The sequence below is a fragment of the Elgaria multicarinata genome, chromosome 3 (assembly GCF_023053635.1).
Source record: "Elgaria multicarinata webbii isolate HBS135686 ecotype San Diego chromosome 3, rElgMul1.1.pri, whole genome shotgun sequence".
Taxonomy (NCBI): Eukaryota; Metazoa; Chordata; class Lepidosauria; order Squamata; family Anguidae; genus Elgaria; species Elgaria multicarinata.
Window position 1 is genome coordinate 48,710,369 of NC_086173.1, and position 23,794 is coordinate 48,734,162.

Below are 23,794 nucleotides of genomic sequence, written 5' to 3' on the forward strand. Positions count from 1 at the left end.
GGTCTAAAGTACATCACAATTTATCTTTCTATGACACCACATTTGCTCTCCAGGAGGAATGGCAGCAGGGAAGGATCTCACCTCACTCCAAAGTTGATTGCTCTCTAGACCCATAGCTATAGGTGAAATTCCTTACACGTGCACACTTGCCTCTGAGCAACTGGGGGAGCACATAATACCCCTTGAAAACAGATCAGATTTGGCTCTGATCCCTCTCATAAACACTTACAGCTAAGTTAGATATGATATGAAGTTCCATGACTTTGTAGTGAGTTTTTTGTGGTTGGTTTAAATGAAAAGCAGCCTTACAAGGCAACAATCAGGAGTAGATTGGAGGTGGGAGGTGCCTTCCTAACTCTTTCCTCTGCTGCTACTTGTCCACTAAAACCCAAAGCTGCTTTCCCACCAATGAGAGTTAAAGATACAGGGACTCCATATCTCCTCCTCTTCCCAATTGGGAGAAAAACAGTTCAGAGTACATGCAATACAGATAGTTTCATTCCAGCACTGCTTTAACTCACATTTAAAATAGCACATTTGTCTTTGGTAGTCCCAAGTCTTGAGATTTCACCCCCGCTGTGATGGTACCTGCATTCCTCAGGTTACATAGGAAAACCCTTTGCCAACTCTTGGATATGTGTGGTCAGGGTTTACTTTTCTTTTGCTCTCATAGGTCACTGTTTTTTTTCTCTGGAGAGAAATGCACAATTGTACTCTTCCACCTTTTAAGCACAGTACTGTTGCCCTGAATTCATTGATACTTGCAAGAATAGATAAAGCAGAATGGGGAGAAGGTACAAGAACAGATACGTACACAACTAGCATAAAGATGGAATCCTAGCAGTTAAATTCAAGACATCCGTCCAGATACTTTTGCATTACAATAAGTTAAACCAAAGAAATCTGCCTGTATTCAATGCAACACAATCTAAACCAGATCATCAGACTCCAAACATGCCTAAGCCAGACCATGCAACCAAATGTGTTACAGTGCAGCACTAACAGCCATATTACAATGAAAGGCTTGGATTAAGGGAATGATTTTCTTTATCAGTGGCTATTGGCCAAGTGTGTCATCAGAAATGAGTCAGACCAATGAACAAGTCATTTCCAAGAACAACCTGTTCCAGATGCTACAGAGAAAGTACTTATCAACACAGGTTGTTACTAGAATAGAATCCCTATTGATTACACCCAACTTCTGGTAACCATATATATTTCAAAAGTGCCTGTATGGCTTGAACATCTTACCAAATTAAAAAAAAAAAACCCATTGCTACACTCTGCCATCATTTCTACATCCTATGACGATGAGGTCCATCAGTCAGCTATACAGATTGCTCACAGGGGGTTTTCAGTCTGTATCATACCAAATTGACCTAGCTTAAGAATAGCCAGTGTAGTGATGTGGTTAGAGTATTGGATTTGAATGTGAGAAGTCCGGAATCAAATGCTTATTGAACCAGAAAGTTTGCTGAGTAGCCTTAGGCTACTTACTTTTACTCTGCCTAACTTACAGAGGAATTAGCTTTCCATATTAAGTGCCTTGGAATGGCAAGGCAGACATGCAATAGACTTTGAATCTTCTCACATGTAGCTGGGTGGGTTATTGTTGAGAGTTAAAAGTGCATCAGAATGGAGTTGTGTGAGCGACTGGAGCTGGGACTGTTGTCAATTGCCTGTGTGACCTACCTTTGACTCAACAGTTTTTACTTCTTTCTGGGGGTGAGGTTATTAGGAGAGCCCATTGTGGGCAGCAAGTCACTGCAAAGAGGCAGACCTGAAAAGTATATGTGTGGGGGTCACCCTTTGCGTGTTCATAAGGGCAAGGGACACAATCTAAGCAATTTTCAACAGCAGCTGGAAGATTTTGTATGTCTTTTTCCTGGATGAGAAACAGAGGCACAGCCTTTGGTTTGCTTCCTGTGTGACATTTGGGGAGAAGCGGAGGAAAGGTTCTTGTTGTGGTTCTTGTCTCAGGGCTACAACATTATGTACTATCATTATATTGCCAGAGTCTGTGTTGATTTGCAATCTGTACTTTATTGCTTTAGCATTTTATTGTTTTAATATCTTAATGCTGTAGCACTTTATTGGATTGGTATGGGGCTCTTTCTGACCCCTCTACTCCTTTCGCATCCTATTCCTTGGGCACTTTACTGACGAGCACTTTATCACTTCAGCTTTTATTGTTTCTGTAGTTTACAGTCTCTGGACTTTATGAATAACAGTGTTTTGATACCTGATGGTTTTAAATATTTTACTCGGCTGTATCTTGACTCTTTGACTACATCTTAATCAACCAATAGTATTAGTATGTGCCTGGACAGTGAAGTCACTGAGAGGGGAGGGAGTGGCACAGCAATTTCAGAAGGCATTGGCAGAGGGAGGCATGGTGCCAGGGGTTGGAAAAGCTAGTTGAAGGGAAGAAGGGGGCATTTAGAATGCCAGGATCAGTCCATGATAGAACGATTCTATGATTAATTATCCACAATTTAATCATTGGTGAGAGGGCCAACCTGACCTGGGGCTCGTCTACACGGGCGCTTTGCCCCTGGATTGCTTCAGAGTGGCAGCAGGTGAACTACATGACGTAGCCGCCACTCTGAAGGGATCCAGTGACAAAGCCCCGAAGCTCCACACTAAAAAAGTTGGGTACTTACCCCGACTTTTTTAGATTGGAGGAAGGCTCCGCGGAGGCCTTCCTTTGTTAAGGGGAAAAAAATTAAAGGTGGGGGTTTTTTTTGGAAATCCTGCCAAGGAGGTAGCACCCCATTCCTCCCCCTTGTTCCCCCCCATTAGCTGTAAATGTGATCTTTTGCATTTACCGCTAAACACACACACACATCAGTCCTATTTTTGCTTAAAAACCCCACTAACCATAGAAGAGGGGGTGCGACTCCTCCAAGGCGTCCCTGGCCCGGCCGTGTGAGTGCTTGGGTGGGCAGGCGCGGCAGCACCTGGAAAGCCCTCAACTGCACTCCTTCCAATGTAGATGGTCAGAAGGAGTATCAATGGTCATCAAGATGAGGGCCTGGGTTGATGAAGTGGGAAATGTAGATCTATTCCAACTTTGTCCAGCTGAGGATGTAGTACAGCACCAACATAGGCTAGAGGGCCATTCATTCATTACACTTCAATAGCCAAAGCTCTCTAGGTGGTTCACAGCATGATAAAACATAGTATTAAGTCTTTCACATTCAAGAATTTAAAACAGCTCAAAAATCAATAAAACTATCAGGACCTTATAAAAAATTAAAACATCCCATCATATGCTGTCAAATGCCTGGAAGTACAGAAGTCTTAATTGGCACCAAAAAGATGACAATGTTGGCACCACATGGATCTCACAGGAAAGAGCATTCCACAGATGAGGCCACCACTGAGAAGGCCTTCTCCATTGTTGTCATCCTCTGAACTCCTCTCAGAAAAGGCACTTGGAGGAGGGCCTCAGATGTTGATTGTAGTATCATGGTGGGGTTGGGGGTGTCATTTGTAAGGAATCCATCTCCTTAAGAGAAGGCCACTTGGTTCATGCACTGGGTTTTAGTGTTTGCATCTGGTGGTAGTCCAGAGAGATAGGCCAGGAATTCTGCTAGTGTACCAGCCACCTCACTGCCCATTAGTCTCCATATCTGAGCTGACTGATGTGGTGTCAGACATGGTGTTGCCAAACCCAAGAACCCTTGTCCCAGGGGATTCCAATATTTAAGGAGGGGGCCCTTAGGAGGACTTATTCGGAACTTCGTGGATGACTTGACAACCATGAGGCTGTCTCAGTCTGTCATCAGTCTAACATGTCTTACAGAACATGTTGATCTAGGATTTGTGGATGGAAGTGTAGCTTATACATTCTTAAAACAAATGAATGAAATAAAAATAAACAAAAATAAAATTTTAAAAATTGTTCTGCATTGTCAGCTTTGCCTAAGGGAAGAAGGAAAAGAGCTAAACACAGCTATGTAGCATGTTCTTTGAGCTACCCTTCCCCAGGATGGAGGTTTATTTCTCAGTGAGCTGGTTTGCACAAGAAGCCACCAATGGTCAATTTCCCTGCAGGGCTTCTTGTCACAGTGCCAGGCACCATTTTGAAAATTCAAGCCACAGCAAGGGCATGCCACAGCTTGACATTACATGCAAACCTGGTGAGGATGGGCCGTTGGGGTGGGTTACAAGCCACCTGCAACCCTAAAACAGGCCATGCGATCTGGGTGGCTTGTTAACCACCTGATCAACCCCACTCCAACTGGGTTCACATGTAATGACAAGCTGCGTCATGCCCGTGCTGCGACTTGAATTTTTAAATTGCAAAACAGCAAGCCATTATGTGCAAACCAGGTCAGCACCTGACCGACTTAAGCATAAGGGAAATATGGGCCAGAACAATTCACCACTTCTGCTCCAATGCATCTATAAAGAAATCTTCATATTTTGAGAATGGTCCTTGTGCATTAGTTAATTCACTCACCAAACCACGTCCTTTGATCTCCTCTCACACAGTTAGGGTCAAAAAAACACTTCATGATTTCTAGAACTTCTCTCCACTCACCCACTGAGATGAATAATTGGAGAACAAGTGGAGCTACACTGAATACAGACTGAAGTTGGCTTTGTTTAGCTTAGCAAAGATTAAGAGGTGACTTTAAAGCATGGATGAAAGGGAAAAGCAAAACAGATGTACATCAAATAAAACACATATATAATGGGCATTATTTGGACACTGATGACTCAAGCATAACTTTGTCTCTTAATTTGAAAAATTCCGTCCAGATTGTTCTGTGTGTTTATGGAGGTGGCATACTGTCTCTTTCTGTCTGCAAAATCAATAAAATGGTGCCATGTTTCTTAAAAGTAATCAGTATTTGACTGACAAGGAGATGACTAGATTGCTCTTCAACTATCTGAAGGGCTGCTTGAACGACAGGAATTAGTTGTTCTTCTTTTTGACAGTAGACAACAAATAATGTGCTCAAACAGCAACCAAGAAGACTTTTTACAAGGAATTGGGAAGAATATTTGAAGACAACTAGACACTTTTGTCTAGGATCATGGTAGACTCTCTGGCATGGAGGTCATATGTACCTCTATAGGCTAGCTGCTGCTTCCCATGATCAGGATGTCAAACTGCATCAGCAGCATGTGAAACCAGGAACCAAGGGTGCTTCCAGACAGAGGGTTTCTAGCACTACCAATCAGAAGGCATATGCCGCAATTCTGTCTTTTTTTTTCTTTAACAGATTTTCTGCAACAAGGAAAAGAGATGGAAGTGGAGTCTAATGAATGGAAGACATCACCGTCTAGATCTCCCATAAAAGCCTTGTCCGGAAGCTCCCTGATTACATGTTACTTCTCATACCACTAAGTCCCATTTAACTGCTTTCAACGCAATGTACTATTTTACTGGATTGTGCCCTTCTAAAAATAATATTCTTTATTTTTTACAAGTTCTGCCTAATTCTTCCTCTTACAAATATCACCCTTTATTTACATTTATTAAAAATACACACATTGCATTTGCATACAGCCGAACACTGTTCATTTCAGACATTGCTAACTTGGCTGAGGCGTGAAAAACTATTTTTCAAAAGGGGGAAATCACTGTGGGATTGCTAAACAACAGGAACATCCACCAAGTCAGAGAGAAAGATGGTAGGAGATAAGATTTCTCTTCTCTTAAAAATAGGTGACCAGACAGAAAAAATAATAATACCGCAAATAAAGAATAAACACTGAAAGAGGAGGGGGAAATGGAAGGGGCTGCAAAAAGACTTGCTGAAATGGTAATTTCTGAAGCTAAGAGACATGACTAGTACCTATTATGGAGGAAGAGACATTTAATACAAGAACTCAGACCACCGCAAGACAGGATGATGAGATTCAATAACAAATATGGACTGCACAAGCTACTGGTATTTTCTGGAACAAATAATGCAAGGAGGCTGGTACAAGACTAGGCATAACTATATAATGCTTTTACTTACTTTATTTGAATTTAAGAGTTTGGGATTAGCACTGGGGAGACCAAGGTTCAAGGCCCCATTCAACTGTGAAGCTCACTGAAAGTTACTTGGTCAGCCACCATCTCTTAGCCTTAGTCTACTTCACAGGGTTGTTTTGAGGAGAAAATGGGGGTGAAGGACCATGTATGCCACTTCTGAGCTCTTTCAAGAAAAGATGGGATAGAAATGTTAAAAAAAGCGGGGTAGCTAACATGTTAAAATTTAGTCCTTGATTTTATTTTTTAATGATCACTAACCTGCCTCAGCATAAACCATGTACTTTTTGGAAATTAGGCTGTGATGCAGGTGTCAGTTACTCCTTACCACGAGCTGCTCGCACCAGCCTCAAACCACCCTCAATTTCAAATACCCTGGCATTTATATAGGCGCTGATGATAGATCACAGGGTATCACATCTGTCCATATTAATGCTGTTTGTGAATTTTTCTGAGTACCATCTAGGACAGAATACTTAGCTGGACAGACCATCAACTTGATCTAGTCTGGCACTGTTTAGGTTACTGTGACCGGGATGCCTTAGTTTTCTTACTTAGTTGCCCACTCACTTCCAAATGAGAATCAGCTTTAGCCATCTAATTATTTATGTTTAATTTGTACCAACACTACCATCTTCTGGCCAAAACAGGAAATATCCCACAAATTTATATCTAAAATATTTCCCTGCAGAGGCAGACATCATGGAAGTACAGGAGCATTGCATCACATTTTGGCTCCTTTCACTTGACTTGAGGAACAAAACAGGAATGAAAGAAGAAAGTTCAGTTTTATGTTTATTTATTTTCAGCTGGATAAGCTATTTAAGTTCTGCTGAAGAACAAACAGGAAAATAGACCACAGGTGTTTCTAGAAGGAAGCGATGCAACCTGTTCAGGGCAGTTTCGATCTACCCACCTGGGATGGAGTCCTCTCAATTAATTATTTTATCAGTTGCTGCTTTACAAGTGGAAATTAAAGTGGTCCATTAAAGACAAATGGATTGCCACACAAGTTTAGTTCCCTCTTTTGTCTTTCCCTAACTGGTTACAGATCACCTTATTCACCCCTCTGTTGCAGAATCTTGGCTGCTGATCTATGACCACAAGAACATTATTGTTCCTAGTTCTATTTTTATAACATTTCACTTTGTTTTAGCTACATCCTTCCAGATACTACACACCCCTTTCTGCACATGTTTTACACATGTAGAGACCCTTCACTACAATTTTATCACAAATTATTAAGAGTGCAGTGGATTTACATAATAAAACTACAACGCTTGCTGTTGAATTATGAGAGCATTGACCCTACCAAATTACAAAACAAGGCTTGGGAAAGGTGCCGAAAGTCACCAAACAGACGTGACTTTTATCCATAGATGGATAAAGAGCAACTAGCATGGGGAAATGTGGACATCCCCCCACCCCATGTGTTTGATTGGGTACAGTAACATCATGCCACACCCACCTCTTCCTAGGGAATGCAACACAGAAACTTCATTCTTTGTGTTGGTGAGTCTTTGCTGACAATGTTAGGGAACCCCTGCCACATCTGAACTCTCCACAGGATTAAACTAAATTATACGATTAATCAACTCTCTCCTTTTTTATTTCCTTAGATGGGTTTCTTGGCAGTGCTCAAACTATTTTTAGACTCTTTTGAAGTAACAATTTTAAGCATAACAAATGCGCACTAACTACTCATTTGCTGTGAGAGATCCCTGCCCCCAAGCCACTTGCAAGCATATTGCATTTTCCTAATAATCAAGCTACAATATTTTGCTGCTGAGATTAGATTTCCTCTCATCTACCATGACTTTTGCAATAATGAGTGCTGTGAAAAATAGACAAATGCTGTGTGGCCAGACAAAAGTCCATGGCATCAACAGTGACAAGTTTCCCCCAACCCAACTCATTTTGTGACATATTATTTTAAGCTTCTTTAGAAGCCAAATACTCTTGTTGTACTACTTAAGCATAACAGCATTCATGAATGCTTTTACGCATACAAAAAGGTGTCAAACAGGATAGCTACCCTCTTCCAGTTGCAATGGTCTTGACACCATTTTAACAACTAGCAGTGTCCAATTTTCTCCATATTTAATTCTTGGAAGTCTTTTCTCTCTCCTGCCAAGGCAAGGGGATGCTTTCTTCCTGTAGCATACAGGTGCAAAACTTCAGGCCTTGGGGCCAAATCCAGCTCTTTGGGGTTCCTCAGAAGACCATGCTCCCTTTCCCCAAGCACTACTCATTTGGCAGTTTTATAGCTTTTGTGTAGCTTTGTCCCTCATTCTAAGGTCAAAATGCCTCTCCTAAGGCTTAGTTACTGTCAATGAGCTTTTAAGATAAAATGTTTTGGACATTTAGCCTTGCCTCTTTTGCCTTCAGTTCCACTTTCACTAGAATGCAGCCCATGGCTGCAATTCGGCCCTCAGGCTGAAAGAGGTTCTGCACCCATGTTCTTTGTCAACTGGCACTGCACCAGGGATGGTGTTAACCCAAAATCACCATAAAAATCCAGGATTTTTTTTTCATCTGGGGAAAAAAGCCCTTGTTATACTTGCAAAGGCTTACACTTGTTTTTTAAAAAATACTTTACCTTAGGAATTCTCACTCTGCCAAGGTCTGAGGCCCTCACACTAGAAAAATCTAGGTCACAAAATGCAAGAGGGGAAAAGATGACAAACTACACAGCTGAGGTTCTGAAAATGGGATTGAATTTCAAGAGATGCATGATGGACAAGGGTGACAGAGTTCAGTCTTGGTGAAGGGAAGGAAAAAATTCTGCCTCTAGTAAGTATACTTTAGATGGCATTAAATCCTCTGGACCCAAGGAGGAAAACAGATCTTGGTGTATTAATAGAAACATTTAAATCCCAGGCCCCTCATAAAGCAACAGTGGTATCTTGTGCTCCTTCAGGGGACTGTGTTACCACATTAGTGTAGAAAACAGTCACTACAGAGCCATTAAGTGGACTTCCATACTCCTATATGTATGTGGTGTGTGATTGTACAAGGCAAAACATTTGTGTTCCATAGCAATTCATGTGCAAGATCTTCGTTTCCCAGTTCCACACTCACGATCACAAAAGTTGATTAGAATCCCACTGCTCATAATTATACTTTGAAAGGATGGGGAAACTTCACAACCCTAACTATCTGAGTATGGTGAGCTGGTTAAGAAGTAATAAGCTTATGTCAAATGACCATGACTATGCACCATCAAATTCCACAGCATTGGGAATCATATGAACACAAGACATGTGGGATCACATAAAAACAAATAATCTGTAAGTGGAAGTTAAAAGGCAAAGCAGGCCGACAGGCAAAATCCAGCCTGTAAAGTCTTACCATTTAGCTTTTCAACACAGTTTCTGATCACAAAGATACACACACACACACACACTTTGTTCCAAGCCTCCACATGAGTTTAATGTGGAACTACCACACTTCTGTCACTCACTGTTTACAGAGCACCTAAATTATTTTATCATCCAATCTATGTCCTCCTATGTTTCTTGCTGTTTCTTCCATCGTTTTCTGGTTCTCAGAAAAATTGGACTTCTTCTCTTTTTAAGTGGTATCTCTGCATATACCTTTAGCATTGGTCTTCAGTCTTTTCCAAGAAGTATGGTTTTGATGTATATGGTGATGCAGGTAAAGCTATTGCCAACTGGAACATGTTCATTGTTATCTTTCTGGTGGGCTCTGTTCCATAAACCATTTTAGTTATTTATCTCAAACGTTTAATTCGGGCTAGAACACTTTTTGGCTATACTTTTTTAAAAATTAAATTATTCAAACAATGGTGCTTAAAAAAATTTTTAGCAAATGATTTTTTAAAAAAACACGTAATTTAAAAAACCCACCCTGCTGCCTTTGTCACTATTTTAGCACCATTTGCTTGTATTTAATTTCAGAATTGTGCTTTAGTACAAATTTAATAACTGATGAAAAAGAAAAAGATAAACCTAAGTTGGGTGGAGAAGAAGGAAAAGACAGCTCATGTGCACTACCCTCCCTACTCACGTAGCCATGTCAAACCCACTAATGTGGATGGAAGATAGCAGGATTATTTCCCAAAAAAGCACTATACCCTTGAAGGCAATTTCACCCTGAGACACAGACCAAGATCTCTTTAATTCTTTTCATAATGTAAACAGCAAAAAAGGCTTTAGCAGAGTGCCTTTTATTATGCATCTCAGCTGCTCATTCCCATGCACAAGGCAAGGTACAGTGAAATGCTAGTAAACAGCTGAGGTGCCTAAATGAAGGGTCTGTCAAAACCTGTGTGACCATTCTGTGGGGAGATGTTCAAGAGCCCTTTAGCCATGTCTTGGCTTTTGTAGGAGTTAGACAGTGGGCAGAGCTCATGTTATTGGCCCTTCAGCCATTGCACAGAAGAAAATATGGGCCACTGTTAAAAATTAGCAGCCAGCCAAGGGCAAAGTAAACAATTGTATGGCTGCAACTGCATTACAAATAGATTACAGTCTGCATTGTAGAATCGAGCCATTCTATCTTGAGAATCTGAGCTCTTTCGTGAGGGGGAAAACTTGAAAACAAGTCTTCAGAAATCAAGGGCAGCTAAGAAGTAGCACACCAAAATCTATGAAAAACCTAAACCCAGACTCCTCCCCGTGGACCACTGATTTTAAATATGTATTGCTCACAGCATTTTGAGGCACAGCATTCCTTCTCTAGGCCATGACGAAAGTAGTGGACTAAAAACATCCAAATGCTAGGAAGTAAAAGATAATAAATGTGAACAGTGCAGCCATAGAATTCTAAACTTCCTACTTTCCCCAAAGAAGGAAGAGGAGGGGGAGATAGGACACAAGGTTTTTTGGGGCTGCAACCTCCCGTGCTTCCTGAGATAGCACTACACTATAATATAAACTAAGAGAACACCAGAAACAGCAGTAATAATTAACGGAGTGGAGTAACCTCCAAAATAGGATGTAAGACTATCCTTAGTGAGGGGTCACAACTTGAGTATGTTTTGGAAGACTGTCCTTTTTGTTTAGCTTGGGCTGTTTTCCATTTTGGCTTCATATTTCAGCCAGAAAAAAGACCACAGCAATACATGGGGTAGAAGTAGGGTGGGAGCGGGGGTGCATAATTAAAGGTACTGAGGGACAAGCAGGATCACCTTATTTACCATATCAAGCCACAGCCAAACTTTATTTCCTTCATTGGATGTTTCAGATGTTGTGTTTCCTATTGCCTATGTGATATTCTGACAGAATGCTTTATGTTGCTTTCATATCTACAGTGTTTGTGCCGCCTGTTGGCAGGAAACATACTTTTCTAATCCAACTTGTTGCGTTGCATTTTGGTTAAAGCAAACAAATGGGCCAAACTGGGCACAAATATCATCCACTTCAAACAAACATGGAGAAAGGACTCAGAAAGTTGAGTAAGATTTCAAACTCGGTTTTAAGGTAGATTTGGGAACACAGACTGGGCTGAACTATGCACAGAACAGCAAAGAACCAGGCATTGCCACACTTCAATAGGCTGATTAAGTTTTCTTTAGTAGAATTTGCATGATTTTCCCATTCAGCAATGAGTAGCCTTTCCTAACCTAGCACCTTTCAGATATTTCAGACTACAGCTGCCACCAGCCCCAGTAAGCATAGCCAATGGTCAGGAGTGATAGGAGTTGCAGTCCAAACCATCTGGAAGGGACTAGGTTGGGGACGGCTAGACAAGAATATCATCTGCAGTGAGATTACACTATGAAAATAATTTTAGCTTCCTCTTAATTCTGGAAAGTAACTCAATTCCAGGCTTCAAGAAGCAGGAAAACCTTTGCACCAACTTTAACCTGCCCCAGATGTTTTCACACATCATAGCAAAAGGTCTCCACCATCCTGTTTCCCTGGAACATCTCCATATGAATCCACAGAGCTCTCTATGTACACAATCACTCCCTTCTTAAGGTGCCAGCTAAGATTACCCAATGTGATCATGCAGAAAAGAGTACCCAAGTATCAGGGTTCCACTGCCAATCAAACAGAAAAGACCATACCAGAACATGTAGGAAATACCAAGCTGTGCAAGAGCCCTTGCTTCACATCTGCTGTCATCTCATGCCTAACACGAAACATGTGTTCCACAGTGATCTCACCCCATTCACAGGATGTAAATACCATTCCATGGTGTAGAAAGTAAGCTACAGTGAAACAGAATGGAATCAAACAGCACCTGTTTAAGAAGCAATAGTAAATATTTCTGAAAATAGGTAGCCAAATATTAGGCATAATTAGGGATTTCATAGCTCCCTTTACCTGTGATTCTAGGACTGTACAATGAAAGCTTAATACCCTTCCAGAAGCATGACACAATCATAACCACAGAAACGGGTTGCATAGCGTTAGGTAAGCAAGGTCAGACAGAGCTACTTGGCTGAAGAACTTACAAAGTGTGACTAAACCTGCAACTAGCAGGGCACCAATGGAGAAACACAGGCCAGAAACACAGCAGTCTTTTAAGTATTGTCATTAGGGCAACAAGAACAAACAAATCCCCTTATTTCTGAAAAAATTCACTCTAGGTCAGGTGAGGCAGATGAGAACACCAAGTACAACATGGATCTCAGGGTTTAGTAAGTGAGTTCTATTCCTTGGATTGTAACTAGGATGCAGCATAAATTCACACAGAAGAATGTCAAAATGACTAACCAGCTTTTATTTACAACACTCCTTAAAGACAGACACAGACCATGAGGGGACATAACAAAAGGAAAGGAACAGCCACCATGCCCCTTGCCTACCCACTCTGGGTATGGTCCCCGACATCAATGCCTGGGCCCTGGGCACTTCCACCCCTTGCCAGTGCCCAGCACACACCAAGGCTGTCCCCAGCCCAGCTGGGGCATGGGGGCTGGGCTCTGGGGCTAGCTCAGAAATGCCACTTGGCCCCCTGGCTGGGGCTGCAAGTCAGCAGGGTGTAAAGACAGCAGAACCTGGAGCACATTCTCAGCACAGGGTAAGGGGGGGCTATTCAATTTTATCCAATACAACAGAATTCCAAGAGAGTTTGCTCTTGGGAGACCTGTACCTGGGATCATCAGCCTCTATTTTCTGCTCTTTCCCCATCACCGATCCAAGAGGCTGAGCATATAACATACAGATATCATCGCACATAACCCTTCCACCCCCAGACCAAAGAGCCCACTGTGATGAGTCAGTCTAAATTCCCATGTTGTATTGACAGGGTGGACTGCAGTAAGCCTTACAGTTTCTGTCCCATCATCCTCTCTCAGCTTCTCCCTAAGGAGGGCTGGGCTGTAAGAGGGGTATAGGGAGAGACTAGACCTGGTGGTTCCCGATTCTTCTGCCTTGTTCCACACTCCCAGACAGACAGGACTCACACCTGCCTCTTGGCCATCATCAGTATAACACGTCATTTACTAAGGAAAAGGGAGAATTCCTGGGCCCAAAGGTAGAATGAAGTCAGGCAGCCCAGGCCAGGGAATGCTGTGAAGGATAAGCAGGAAACCTATCCTTCCTAGGAAGTTCAGAGCCAGCCCCAGGCACAATCCAGACCAAAGGAGGAAACCAACACAAAGTCATCAAATTCATGTACCAGTGGCCACACACCAGCACTTGGGGCTGGACCAGGCCAGGCCACCTTAGGATTTCTTAGCATCCTGTGTGTTCCGCCGCTTTAGGTCACTCAAGTCAACAGGTTTGAATGCTGTCAAAAAAAAAGAAGAAAGGAGAGACAATTTAGGATAAGACTCCTGACTATCCACATTGCTTTCCATCAATACTCCCTCTGGCCTTAGCAAAAACAAAGATGCCAGATTACCCACTATCACCTGACAATTATCACCCTAAGTTCCAATCCAGGCTATAAATATTCAAAATATCTAATCATATAGCTTGAGTTGGTTCCTCTACCCAGCACTACTAAACACAACCAGCCATAAGTTGTTTGGGCACTAAATACTACAACCCACATCTAAGGGGTCTAGAATTGTACACAGGACTGTAACTTAATGTCTGCAACCAGAAAATTCTTAATGTGTAAGTAAAACAAGACTGAGCAAAATAGGTACATTTGCATTCATCTAGCTAATCATCAATTGTATGGAAGATAGCACTATCAACCACTAATTACCATTTGTACTGCATGTTCAGAGGTAGTATAACCCAGAATAATGGATGCTGTAAATATATCTTCATACCTGCAGGTGGGTTTCCTGGAGGCATCTGTCTGACCACTATTCTGCTGATGGAAGGGATTAACTGGATACCACCCATTGTCTGATCCAACAGGAGTCTTATGTTCTCATAGCATATATTTTAAAGTATGTTTCAACCCACCACCCTGAGTTTGCATATTATTTTGCTGATGAAGATGAAAGGCATATGGTGAAGCAGGGAATAGATGGAACCAGTAAAGGGGAAGGCAGCAGAATCCTGGGAAAGGTCAAGGTAATCTCTAAGAACTACCCAAAGCACATCCCACACACTTACATACTTTGGTTTCTGACCATTCAACAAAGCATCCCATTTATCTCTGGAACCATAAATACTAGAATCTTGTATTCATCTATTTTTTTAAAAGAGTAATGGCACAACCCTATGCATGTTTAGATAGGAAAAAAGTCCTACACTTCACAGCATTCCTCAGGCAGCATAAACATTCATAGGACTGTACTCTAAATTCAGTTTTTTAAGATCCCAGGAGAGCATCCAAGATTTGCAGTCAGAAGCACAATCTTGGTTATACAGAAGTCTAGACCCCCATATTTATTTATTTAAAATGCTTCTACTCTATCGTTTTGTTGCTAAGGCAGACATTGAAAACCAACAAAAATATACCAAATTATCAAAACATACAAAACAATCCGAAAAGATAAAAAGCAGAAGATATCAACAGTGAACAGCAGCAGGCAGATAAGCTTTCCACATTTCCAATGGCCTCCTGAAGAAGAGTGTTTTTACCATATGACGGAAGGCCAATAGGGCTGAGAACAAATGGACTTCCCACAGCAGAAAATTACAGGGCCTGGGACAAACTGTTGAGGAATGTGGACCTGGATCTCAGATGATGACCTGAGTGAATGGGTAAGTTCTTAATGAAAAAGGCAGTCCTTTAGATACCTTAGTCCCAAGCCATTTAATGTCAATACCAGCACTTTGAACCAATCCCAGAAATACCGTTGAAGCTGATAAAGATGATCAAGTATTGGAGTTACATGATCTGAGCAATGGGTTTCAATTAAGACTCTTGGAGTTGCATTTTGGACCCAATAAAGTTTCTGAATGGTCTTCAAATGCAATCCCATATATAGCGCATTAGAGTAATCCAAGTATGTGTAACCATGGGTAAATCAGGCCTCTCTGTGAAAGGGTGCAGCTGGCAAAAGGAAACTCACCCTTCAGACTGGGGTTTGGCATCTTCTCCACATACTCCTCCACAAGTCCCCGTTCGCCACCTGCCATCTGGCTGCGGAGATCCCGCTCCACACATTGCCATGCTACAGAAAAAGGAAACAGTAAGAAAGGAGAGAGAAAAACTTCATATGAAGACTAAAGAATCCTCTCCCTTGGTCCAGACGACTGGTAACTCCTACACAGTATGCAGTGGTTCCATCTTTACTAATGGAAATGTTTTTTTAAGAATCAAGTACAGAACAATAACCAAATGCTCAGCTGTTTGTAATAGTGAATGAAAAATCAGAGGAGGGTCTGACTTACAATACTAACAACACTGATCTCTTAGTTCCAAGCATCATAATAATTTCTAAACATTCTGACTTTTAAAAGAATCTCATCTGCAGCCATTTTTCTCCATTTACCTATCCTGTCTTAAATGCACAAGCAGGGAAAAATAACACTAGAACTGGCAATAAGAAAAAGATCAGAAACACACTGGGTATGAGGTGGAATAGTGTGTCACTGACACTGCGGAGAAGCTGCAACTGCTGGGGTCAACCATCTCAAATGTAAACATTGCACCTTCATAGATGAAGCGCACATTCTCCTCATGTGCAGGAGTGAAGATCTCGCTACTGTTGCTTGGGGAACGAGGACTGCTGTTTCTCTTGCCATTATAAACAACTCTGGAGACAGGGGAGCTGGAAGAAGAGATAATACAAGATATTGATCTTTGCACCAAATAAAGATGCAAAAGTGCAAGTTTTATAATAAAGGTCTGGTAAAAGGATCCTATAGTCTAGACCATTCAGTTGTTATTTACTCATTTTCAGAGATGTGTAACCAACACAGATGAGGGCTATTCTTTTTGGTTGTTATTTACGAAACACTTTCTCATGAACAAAGTGCTTTGATGTTCTTATTTGTTTTATGCTCACAACTCAAGAATGATTGTTATACACATAAAGAATAGAATCATGAAGGAGATGACTTTTCAAAGGCTATCAAGCAAATCTAGATGAGAAGTGGGGAAGCACTAAAATATAATATAAAGGACTCCCATATGCTTCCATCATATGGTTCAATCAATAGTATCCATTTAACATTACTGCCCAAACCATTCCTGATCCATCATCACAGGTAGCAACACAGAACAATTCTAGATGCACAAATGGTCCCATCATCATCCCCACCACCACTGAAAGATTCAGTATTGCAGTCTAAAAGTACTAAATCAATGCGGGACCAGATATTCTGACAGCCTGCATAGCACTGAATCAAGTTCCTTTCTCATAACCCTATCTTTCTCACCTTGTCATGGCTGCCTCTTGCCCAGCCCTGGTCCAAGCACTGGATACGTGGGTTGCCGACACTAGAACAAAGACAGACACTGAGCTAACTGAGGATGGACCCCCATTAATCACGTTAGCGAGGGGAGCAAATTACTCCAGTAACTGAGTAAGAATTGAGGCACCCTGAATGTACAGAGATGCCGCATTTTACAGTCATAAGAGGACAGAATTCTAACCATATTTTAATTACATCAATACCCCTACCGCCCTTCCAACACCACATCGCTAGAATCCCTAAACGTGCCAAAAGCTCGGAAGCCTCCGGAACACATCAGAACCACAAAACCCGCCCTCCGAGTCCAGAACTCACAGGGCCCTGGCTGCTCCCCAAAACACCTGAGCCTTGGAGCTGTCTTTATCCCAATACTTCCCTGGACATCACCCGCCCCGATCCCGGGTATTCCCCAGCCACGAAAGAGGGTTGTAGAGTTTCCGCGGGGGCGGGAGAGGCCGAAAGCCACACTTTCGCTCCCTTTCGTCTCCCCCCACCTCCTCCTCCTCCTCCTCCTCCTCCCCCTCCGCCCCACAGCCGACGTGGTGTTTGTGTCGCGCTAGGCCCATAATAATGGAAAGGAATGTCTCCATGGGGGTCGGTTAATAAGGCCCACGGCGCTCTGTTCCGAGAAGGGGGCGGGTTGAGCGCCCCTCTCGTCCTTGCGCGCGCCCCCTCCCCTAATTCCCTTTACCTGGGCCCGGGGTAGTCCCGGTCCCGGTTCCTTTCGCTGCTGCCAGGCCCGGGGCGGAAGAGAGCGCCTAGGCCGGGCTGCGCATGCGCACTGCGGGTGACTGAGTCCGGATAGTCCCTATACCGTATACCCGAGGGAGGCGGTTTCCATGGGAACGGAGCGGCAGGGCAGGGAGCGGGGAGAGGAAACCATGGAAACGGGAACCCGGGGCAAGCTCTGGAAGAGGGTTTCTCCCCCCACCCCTACAAACCGGGAAATGAGCGGGGCAGAAGTCAGTAGCTGAGTTCGGAGGACACGCTAATCGACGGGGGCGGGTGGTGGTAATAGGAACAAAATGGAAATTAAGTGTTGATTAGCGTGTCGTCCGAACTCAGCCAGTGTGTGAGGGAGACTTCCTCAAAGAAGAGAGATCCCGTTTCCCTCAGGGAGAGTTTTTGCAGCGTCAAGCGCCTTCATTCACTGCCCAAAAGAGGGCGGGCAGAGGGGGGGGGTATCATAGGGTAGAAACCTTGGCTGGAGGAGTGTCCGTGGCCAGGCTCAGGCCAACATTATAAATACAACTTCGCTCCATTTTACTTTGTGTCCAAGTTGAGGCCAGAGCGGACTTTGAGGCTTTTCTAGTAAACCTGTTTTCATAATCAGTATTAAAAGAAAAAAACTTTAGGACGTTTTCCCATATGACATGCTTTAACATTTCCCGTGTCTACGTACATTGTTTAGAATGCCCTTTCCACCTAAAAATGCCCCTCTTCTGCTTTTTGTTGTGCTAGTCTTTAAAGGCAGAAAGGCAAAGAAATGCCTATGAATAAATTATTCTGCTATGCTGGGGAAAGATTTGTTCTGGTACATACCCAAGCCTTCAGGATGGGGCAGGAGGCTACAAAAATTAATATTTACTTTTACAAGTAACACAAAACGGGGCTTTCTTCTTCTTCCTCTTTAGGCGGCAATCTTCTAAGTAAGTACCACTGAACTCAATGGAACTTCAAAGTAGACATGGTAATTTAAATTTACTACAATTTGAATGGGTTTTTATCATTACCCATCCATTCACGATCCAGAAGCTTTTTAAAGTTCCCTATGAACTTTCTGGAGGAGAAGCATGAAAGAAGAAATTCACACTCACCATAGTTCAGCTCATCATCAGTAACCTTTTAGCTAAAGTTTCAATTAACTTTTTGAAAAGCCACATGAATTTAACCAATCAAACCAGTCCAATGCAGAGAGCCTGACATGCCAGTCTGCAGTCTTCAGATACTCATAAAGAGGGCGGGACATACACTGCACAGGAGGGGAGGTCAAAAGCTCATGTCAGTAATGCTGCTTGACTGCCTCCAGGATAATCCTACTTGGCACCTCCCTTGAGATCATCTTACTGGCCATTATCCATGCCTGTTTATTAGCCCTGTCCTAAGAAAATCCATTAAAGCTGAGATTCTCAAGATATTGAACTGTGTCCAGTGATATGCTTGCGCAAGGCAATCACAGACTTAAACCCTGACTATAACTCAGGGGTGTGTGTTTCTGAATGGGCACTACAGAGATACATGAATTTGTCTGCTGGAAGCCTAAGGCATTAATCAAGAGATGACCCCAGTTGGCCTACTTCTATCAAACCATGCTGAGTCAAAGCCAGTATTGGTTTTCACCAGGAGACAAACTATCTGCTTCAGGAGATTTTTCTAGCACTCTTAACTGATATCTTTTGAGTGTAGACCAATGTCCAACCATTGACTCTGCTCCAAGGAATGCTACATCTAATTTTCTCAAGACCTAGTTCCCTAGTTCACTCATTTGCCAAGTCATTACTAAAGCCAACAACTCAAATCCTTTTGGAAAAAAGAGCACAGATTTCATTATAGTACTGTGTAAACCGCCCAGAGAGCCCTGGCTATGGGAGCGGTATATAAGTTTAATAAATAAATAAATAAAATCAAGTGATTTGCTGCAGAACCACCATCACCATCCATGCCTGAAACCCATCAGAAATGAGAAGCCACAGGAAAAAGTCCCAATTACAGGAAGCCCAATTATTTTCTGTTCTGTACCAACCATCAGATGATTAGTAGCAGAAATACTCCAAAAGAGCGGCACTGAGGGCCAATACCTTTCCTGTAACTATCCAACTACATGGACTGCCTTTTCAACCCCTCGGCCTTCCCAAAAGATTTCAAATAGTGCCTTGCATATTATAAGTGCTGCAAAAGTATTCAAGTGGCATAATTCCGCATTAAAGACAACTCCGCTAAGGACAACTTCAAGGCTAATACACACACACACCACCATCAGTGATAGGCAGCTAGGTGTGCATGAATTAGAGCTTTTATGGATGAGTTATTCCCAGCTTCTTGTTCTGCTTTTCTTTGGGCACCAGAATTAATCTGCAGATTCAATATTTGAATGTCCCTCTCCCCATGTGAATATAGATTCTGGAAGGAAGGAAGACTCCAAGGACTCCCTAAGGGACAAAACCAAAGCAATTCAACAGATGCAACCACATGAAGGTGTGGCTATCTTTGTGTGAGAGTAGAAGGAAGAAGAAGAAACCGAGGGTTTGGAAATTACTTTATTGAAAAAATAAAAAGCTGTTTTGGAACCACATAAAAAATACAGTAGAAAAGCAAATCTAGCATGAGCAAACATTGAAAATAAGACTTTATACACAACATTGTTAGAATAGTCCATATGTAGATGCCAGCTTGAAGTTGGGGCTATTTTCTTGTTATAATTTTGTAAGGACTCTTCAGGAAAATAGCTTGAACGTTGCTAAGATAGCACTGTTCAGAATCATGGTCATTGCCAGATGGGAATAGGAAGATGAATGCTTGCACAAATTGGTACCCAGTCCAGTTCTGCTCATGACCACCTCTATGAACCTCACGCACAACAGTGCCATCAGTATGTCCCAGCCATTATACCCATTTTAGCTAAAGCCTGATTCCAGCAGGTACTGGACAATGGGCCATAGTAGAAAAGGTTATATTGCTTTTTGAAGGGGTATCCCAAGCACAGCTCTCCGAGAAACCCCGAAGAAGCCAGTCTCATACATACACAAGACAGTCAAACTGTGGTCTCTTTAGGAGTCCATACACTCCTTTGCCAACCTAGTAGGGGCAACTTTGCTAGCCTCCTTCCTGCATGCACACATGTGGTTGCCTGCCATGGAGACTGGATTCCACAAGGGAAAGAGCAGAGGGGTAGAAGCTTAGTCCACTCGGGCTGCCTTGAAAAGCTCTACAAGGTCCTTGTACTCAGGGTCAATCAGGTCAGATGGCTTCTCCCCTTCATCATTAGTGGCATCACGCTGGGCCCCAAGAGAGATAAGGTACCTGCAGGTTCAAAGAAAGAAGAGATGATGAAGGGGTGCTGATTTGACCTAACCCAACGAAAAACACCATTCCACCCCTGCTGGTAGCATTATATTCTGCAAGACCCAGTGGAAATCTGTGGTTCAGCTCAAGGAATTGCAACAGGAATCTGCCTTAGAGGCACACCAATACTCAAAGTCCTGCTTCAGGTCAATTCACACTTTTCACATTTCTCTGTGGAATCGTATTCACATGTATCCAACCATATGGAGAAAAAAGTTGCCATGAACTCGGCTGTACACACAGGGAACCAGCAGCTGTTTCTGTGATCACAGCTGCTGGAAAGGTTGTAGCCAGAATCAAATAAATGCATATGCACAGTCCAGTTCATACATGCTAACTTTCCCCTATGCATTTGTGTACAAGATGGTATTGAGGACTTTAAGAGATTGTGAATTGTTCCTTAGATTCAAAGTAAAGCTGTCCTCTCTCCATAAAGAGATCTGGGCAGGTTCTACACTACTGCTTTAAAATGGTTTATAACAGTAGTGACAACTGTTGGGGCCCAGGAGACACTCCCTATACAGTCTTCAAAACGTTTTCAAAGTGTTATATCCTGCTTAGTGTAGATCTGGTCCTAGTTTCTGTATAGATGGTTTCCACTCTCATCTTTTCCTTCCATGACGCATTTTATATTTGGGCAATACCACTGATTACTTAATGCGAAACAAAATGCCACAGTTATTGTTGGTGTTTGAGGACTAGTGCTGTCTGGAATACAAGGTCATCCATCCCATGTTCGGAGGCAGAAGGATCTTATTTTCATCACCTCAAACTCTCATCCTAGCACCCTTCTTCCCTCCCCGTTTGCCTGGTCCGTGGAGTCAGCAAACTTTGCCTGTCAAAAGGGTGGCACAGCTGGACAAGTGGAAAAAAGGGGTAAACATAATCTGGCATCTCTGACCTTGCAATGTCAGCATGACCGTCACTGCAAGCCATGTGCAGAGGCGTCCAGCCATCCTCATCTTTCTGATTGATGTCAGCACCATATTTCACCAAGAGTTTGACGCAGTCAAGATTCCCAGAGAGCACAGCTTCATGGAGGGCAGCCATACCTAATAGGAAAAGGTGATACATCAGCAGCAGTCTGTGGATCCTAGCAGTGGTGTCCCAGGAGCAGGGGGTGGGCACATTCCTCTGCATTGTTTCCTCAATAGGGGTTTGCTAGGTTAATACGTGGTTTGGAAAATCCAATGAAGAGTAAATCCTCAAATTGGGAAGTTGAGACAGAGACCTTCACTATTCTACAACATGCTTCTCACAAAATTAGACCGGGGTGAGGGTTGGGGCATTTGACTTTCATTTTTTAAGCTTAGAAGAAATAGGGCGGGGGGGAAGGCACTTTAAGAGGGGACCCCTTTTGGCTCAGGGTCTTATGCATGGGCAAACAAAAGTTATTCTTTTAAGTAGGGTTGAATATGTTCTGGAAACCTCTTTGGGAATTAAACAGTTCATTAAAAAAGGGGGAGAAAGTTAAATCAAGGCCAGCATTTACAGCATGAATATTCTGGACAAAGCTTCCACTGAGTGCAGTGCTGAGCTTGGCCTAATCAGCATCCATCAGCAAGGACCAAATTCACTTAACAATCTTCTTGGACGCAAGAGCTGTAGCTGTTGACATTTCTGTGGTTACCAAACAGTTTACTAGTACTACCATTTTTTCAGGCACAGCTTTTCATAGTGAGATAATAGCTGGAAGAAATGACTCAAAGGGACAATGAGTCAGCCTTAAAGGTGTGCATGCATCTCAGAGTGTTCCTGTCGGGGGGGGGGTACTCTATTCACTGCCATTTTAAAAATATTTAATGACATTCATAAATTACTGACATTAAAATACATTTCTAAGTGACATACAAAAAACAATATATGTTGGGATTCTTCTAACTGCCCCCACTGCCACCTCACATATTCTTGGGATATTCTTCTAACCACTCCTCCTTTTTATATATTTTATCCACGTGAGGTGCTTTACAGATTAACAAAGGGCCTTATGCTCTCATCTGGAGAATGCTGTACATTTTCATAGGGTTCCAAGCAGCTATTCCCTAGGAATTGATTCTACCAAAAGAATTCAGGTTGCATGGCTCCCCATTATTGGTGCGACTGAAGGACACAAAGAGATAGAGAAATAAGAGGGAGTACCTTTCCTCAATTAGGAAAAAAACACACCATCTGATCTAGTTCGTGACCCACAGTCTGCCCCCGGGTGGGCCAGCTGCTAACGCTTCGCCCTACTCAGCAACCTTCCCACCCACAATTAGATCTATCCACGTTACTTACCAGATGGATAGATGGTGTCCAAGGTGACCTTCCTGGCCCGGATGAAACGCCCCACCTGCTCCAGGTCCCCCTGGCGAATGTGGTCCTGGAAGAGAACATCATTGGGGAAACGCACAGTCTTTAGGCTTCTTACATATCGCCTATACCTGGGAAGTGTGTTTGGGTAGTAATACTTCATCGTGGTAGAGGAAGGAAGGAGAGCAAGCGACAAGGACACCTGGAAACAGTCTTGAGGAATGAGAAGAGGCCCGCAGCAACCTATACAACGTTGATGTGCCAAAATACAACAGTGCTTTCAGAATCAAAGGATCCGCTCCTCCCAAATGCTTGTAACTAAGAGGCTGAAGGGACACTTGCTATAGTTTTCAGTTCTTCTCGGGACTTCCCTTGAACAGCACTGCACATGTGTGGTGATCTCTTGGTGAGGACTGACAATTTCTAGAAATGCCTCCTGTTATATAGCTTCCCTATGGCTATTTTGAGGGCACTCCGCTCATGCTATTTGCCATGAGATTTTGTAATTGAGCTGCCCTGCCCTCCAGCCTCCCCCTCTGGAGCACAAGTCAGAGTATCAGTTTACGGCCCACCTGTCGATGTGCAATAGTCAACGGGTCAAGCTTGCTCCACATTCTGCATGTGCAGATCACAGCACCCAGGAGCCTCAGATTTTGCAAACTACGCTTTGCAAGACCTACTGTTTCCTTTGGTCTGGGAAAGC

The 23,794-nt window shown here is 42.8% G+C and overlaps 2 protein-coding genes across 2 annotated transcripts; both read right to left on the reverse strand.

Moving 5' to 3' along the window:
* Positions 1-12,667: 12,667 nt before the first annotated feature.
* On the reverse strand, positions 12,668-17,508 carry MCRIP1 (MAPK regulated corepressor interacting protein 1). The gene is made up of 5 exons (XM_063120162.1): positions 17,429-17,508; positions 16,702-16,762; positions 15,973-16,091; positions 15,390-15,491; positions 12,668-13,699 (listed from the first exon to the last, which is right to left on the reverse strand). The coding sequence occupies exons 2-5, from the start codon at positions 16,707-16,709 to the stop codon at positions 13,635-13,637; spliced, it is 294 nt and encodes a 97-aa protein (XP_062976232.1). The 5' UTR covers positions 16,710-16,762; positions 17,429-17,508; the 3' UTR covers positions 12,668-13,634.
* A 2,473-nt stretch (positions 17,509-19,981) lies between these two features.
* PPP1R27 (protein phosphatase 1 regulatory subunit 27) lies at positions 19,982-23,522 on the reverse strand. Its single transcript, XM_063120163.1, has 3 exons — positions 23,077-23,522; positions 21,701-21,851; positions 19,982-20,757 (listed from the first exon to the last, which is right to left on the reverse strand). The coding sequence occupies exons 1-3, from the start codon at positions 23,252-23,254 to the stop codon at positions 20,634-20,636; spliced, it is 453 nt and encodes a 150-aa protein (XP_062976233.1). The 5' UTR covers positions 23,255-23,522; the 3' UTR covers positions 19,982-20,633.
* Positions 23,523-23,794: the final 272 nt, after the last annotated feature.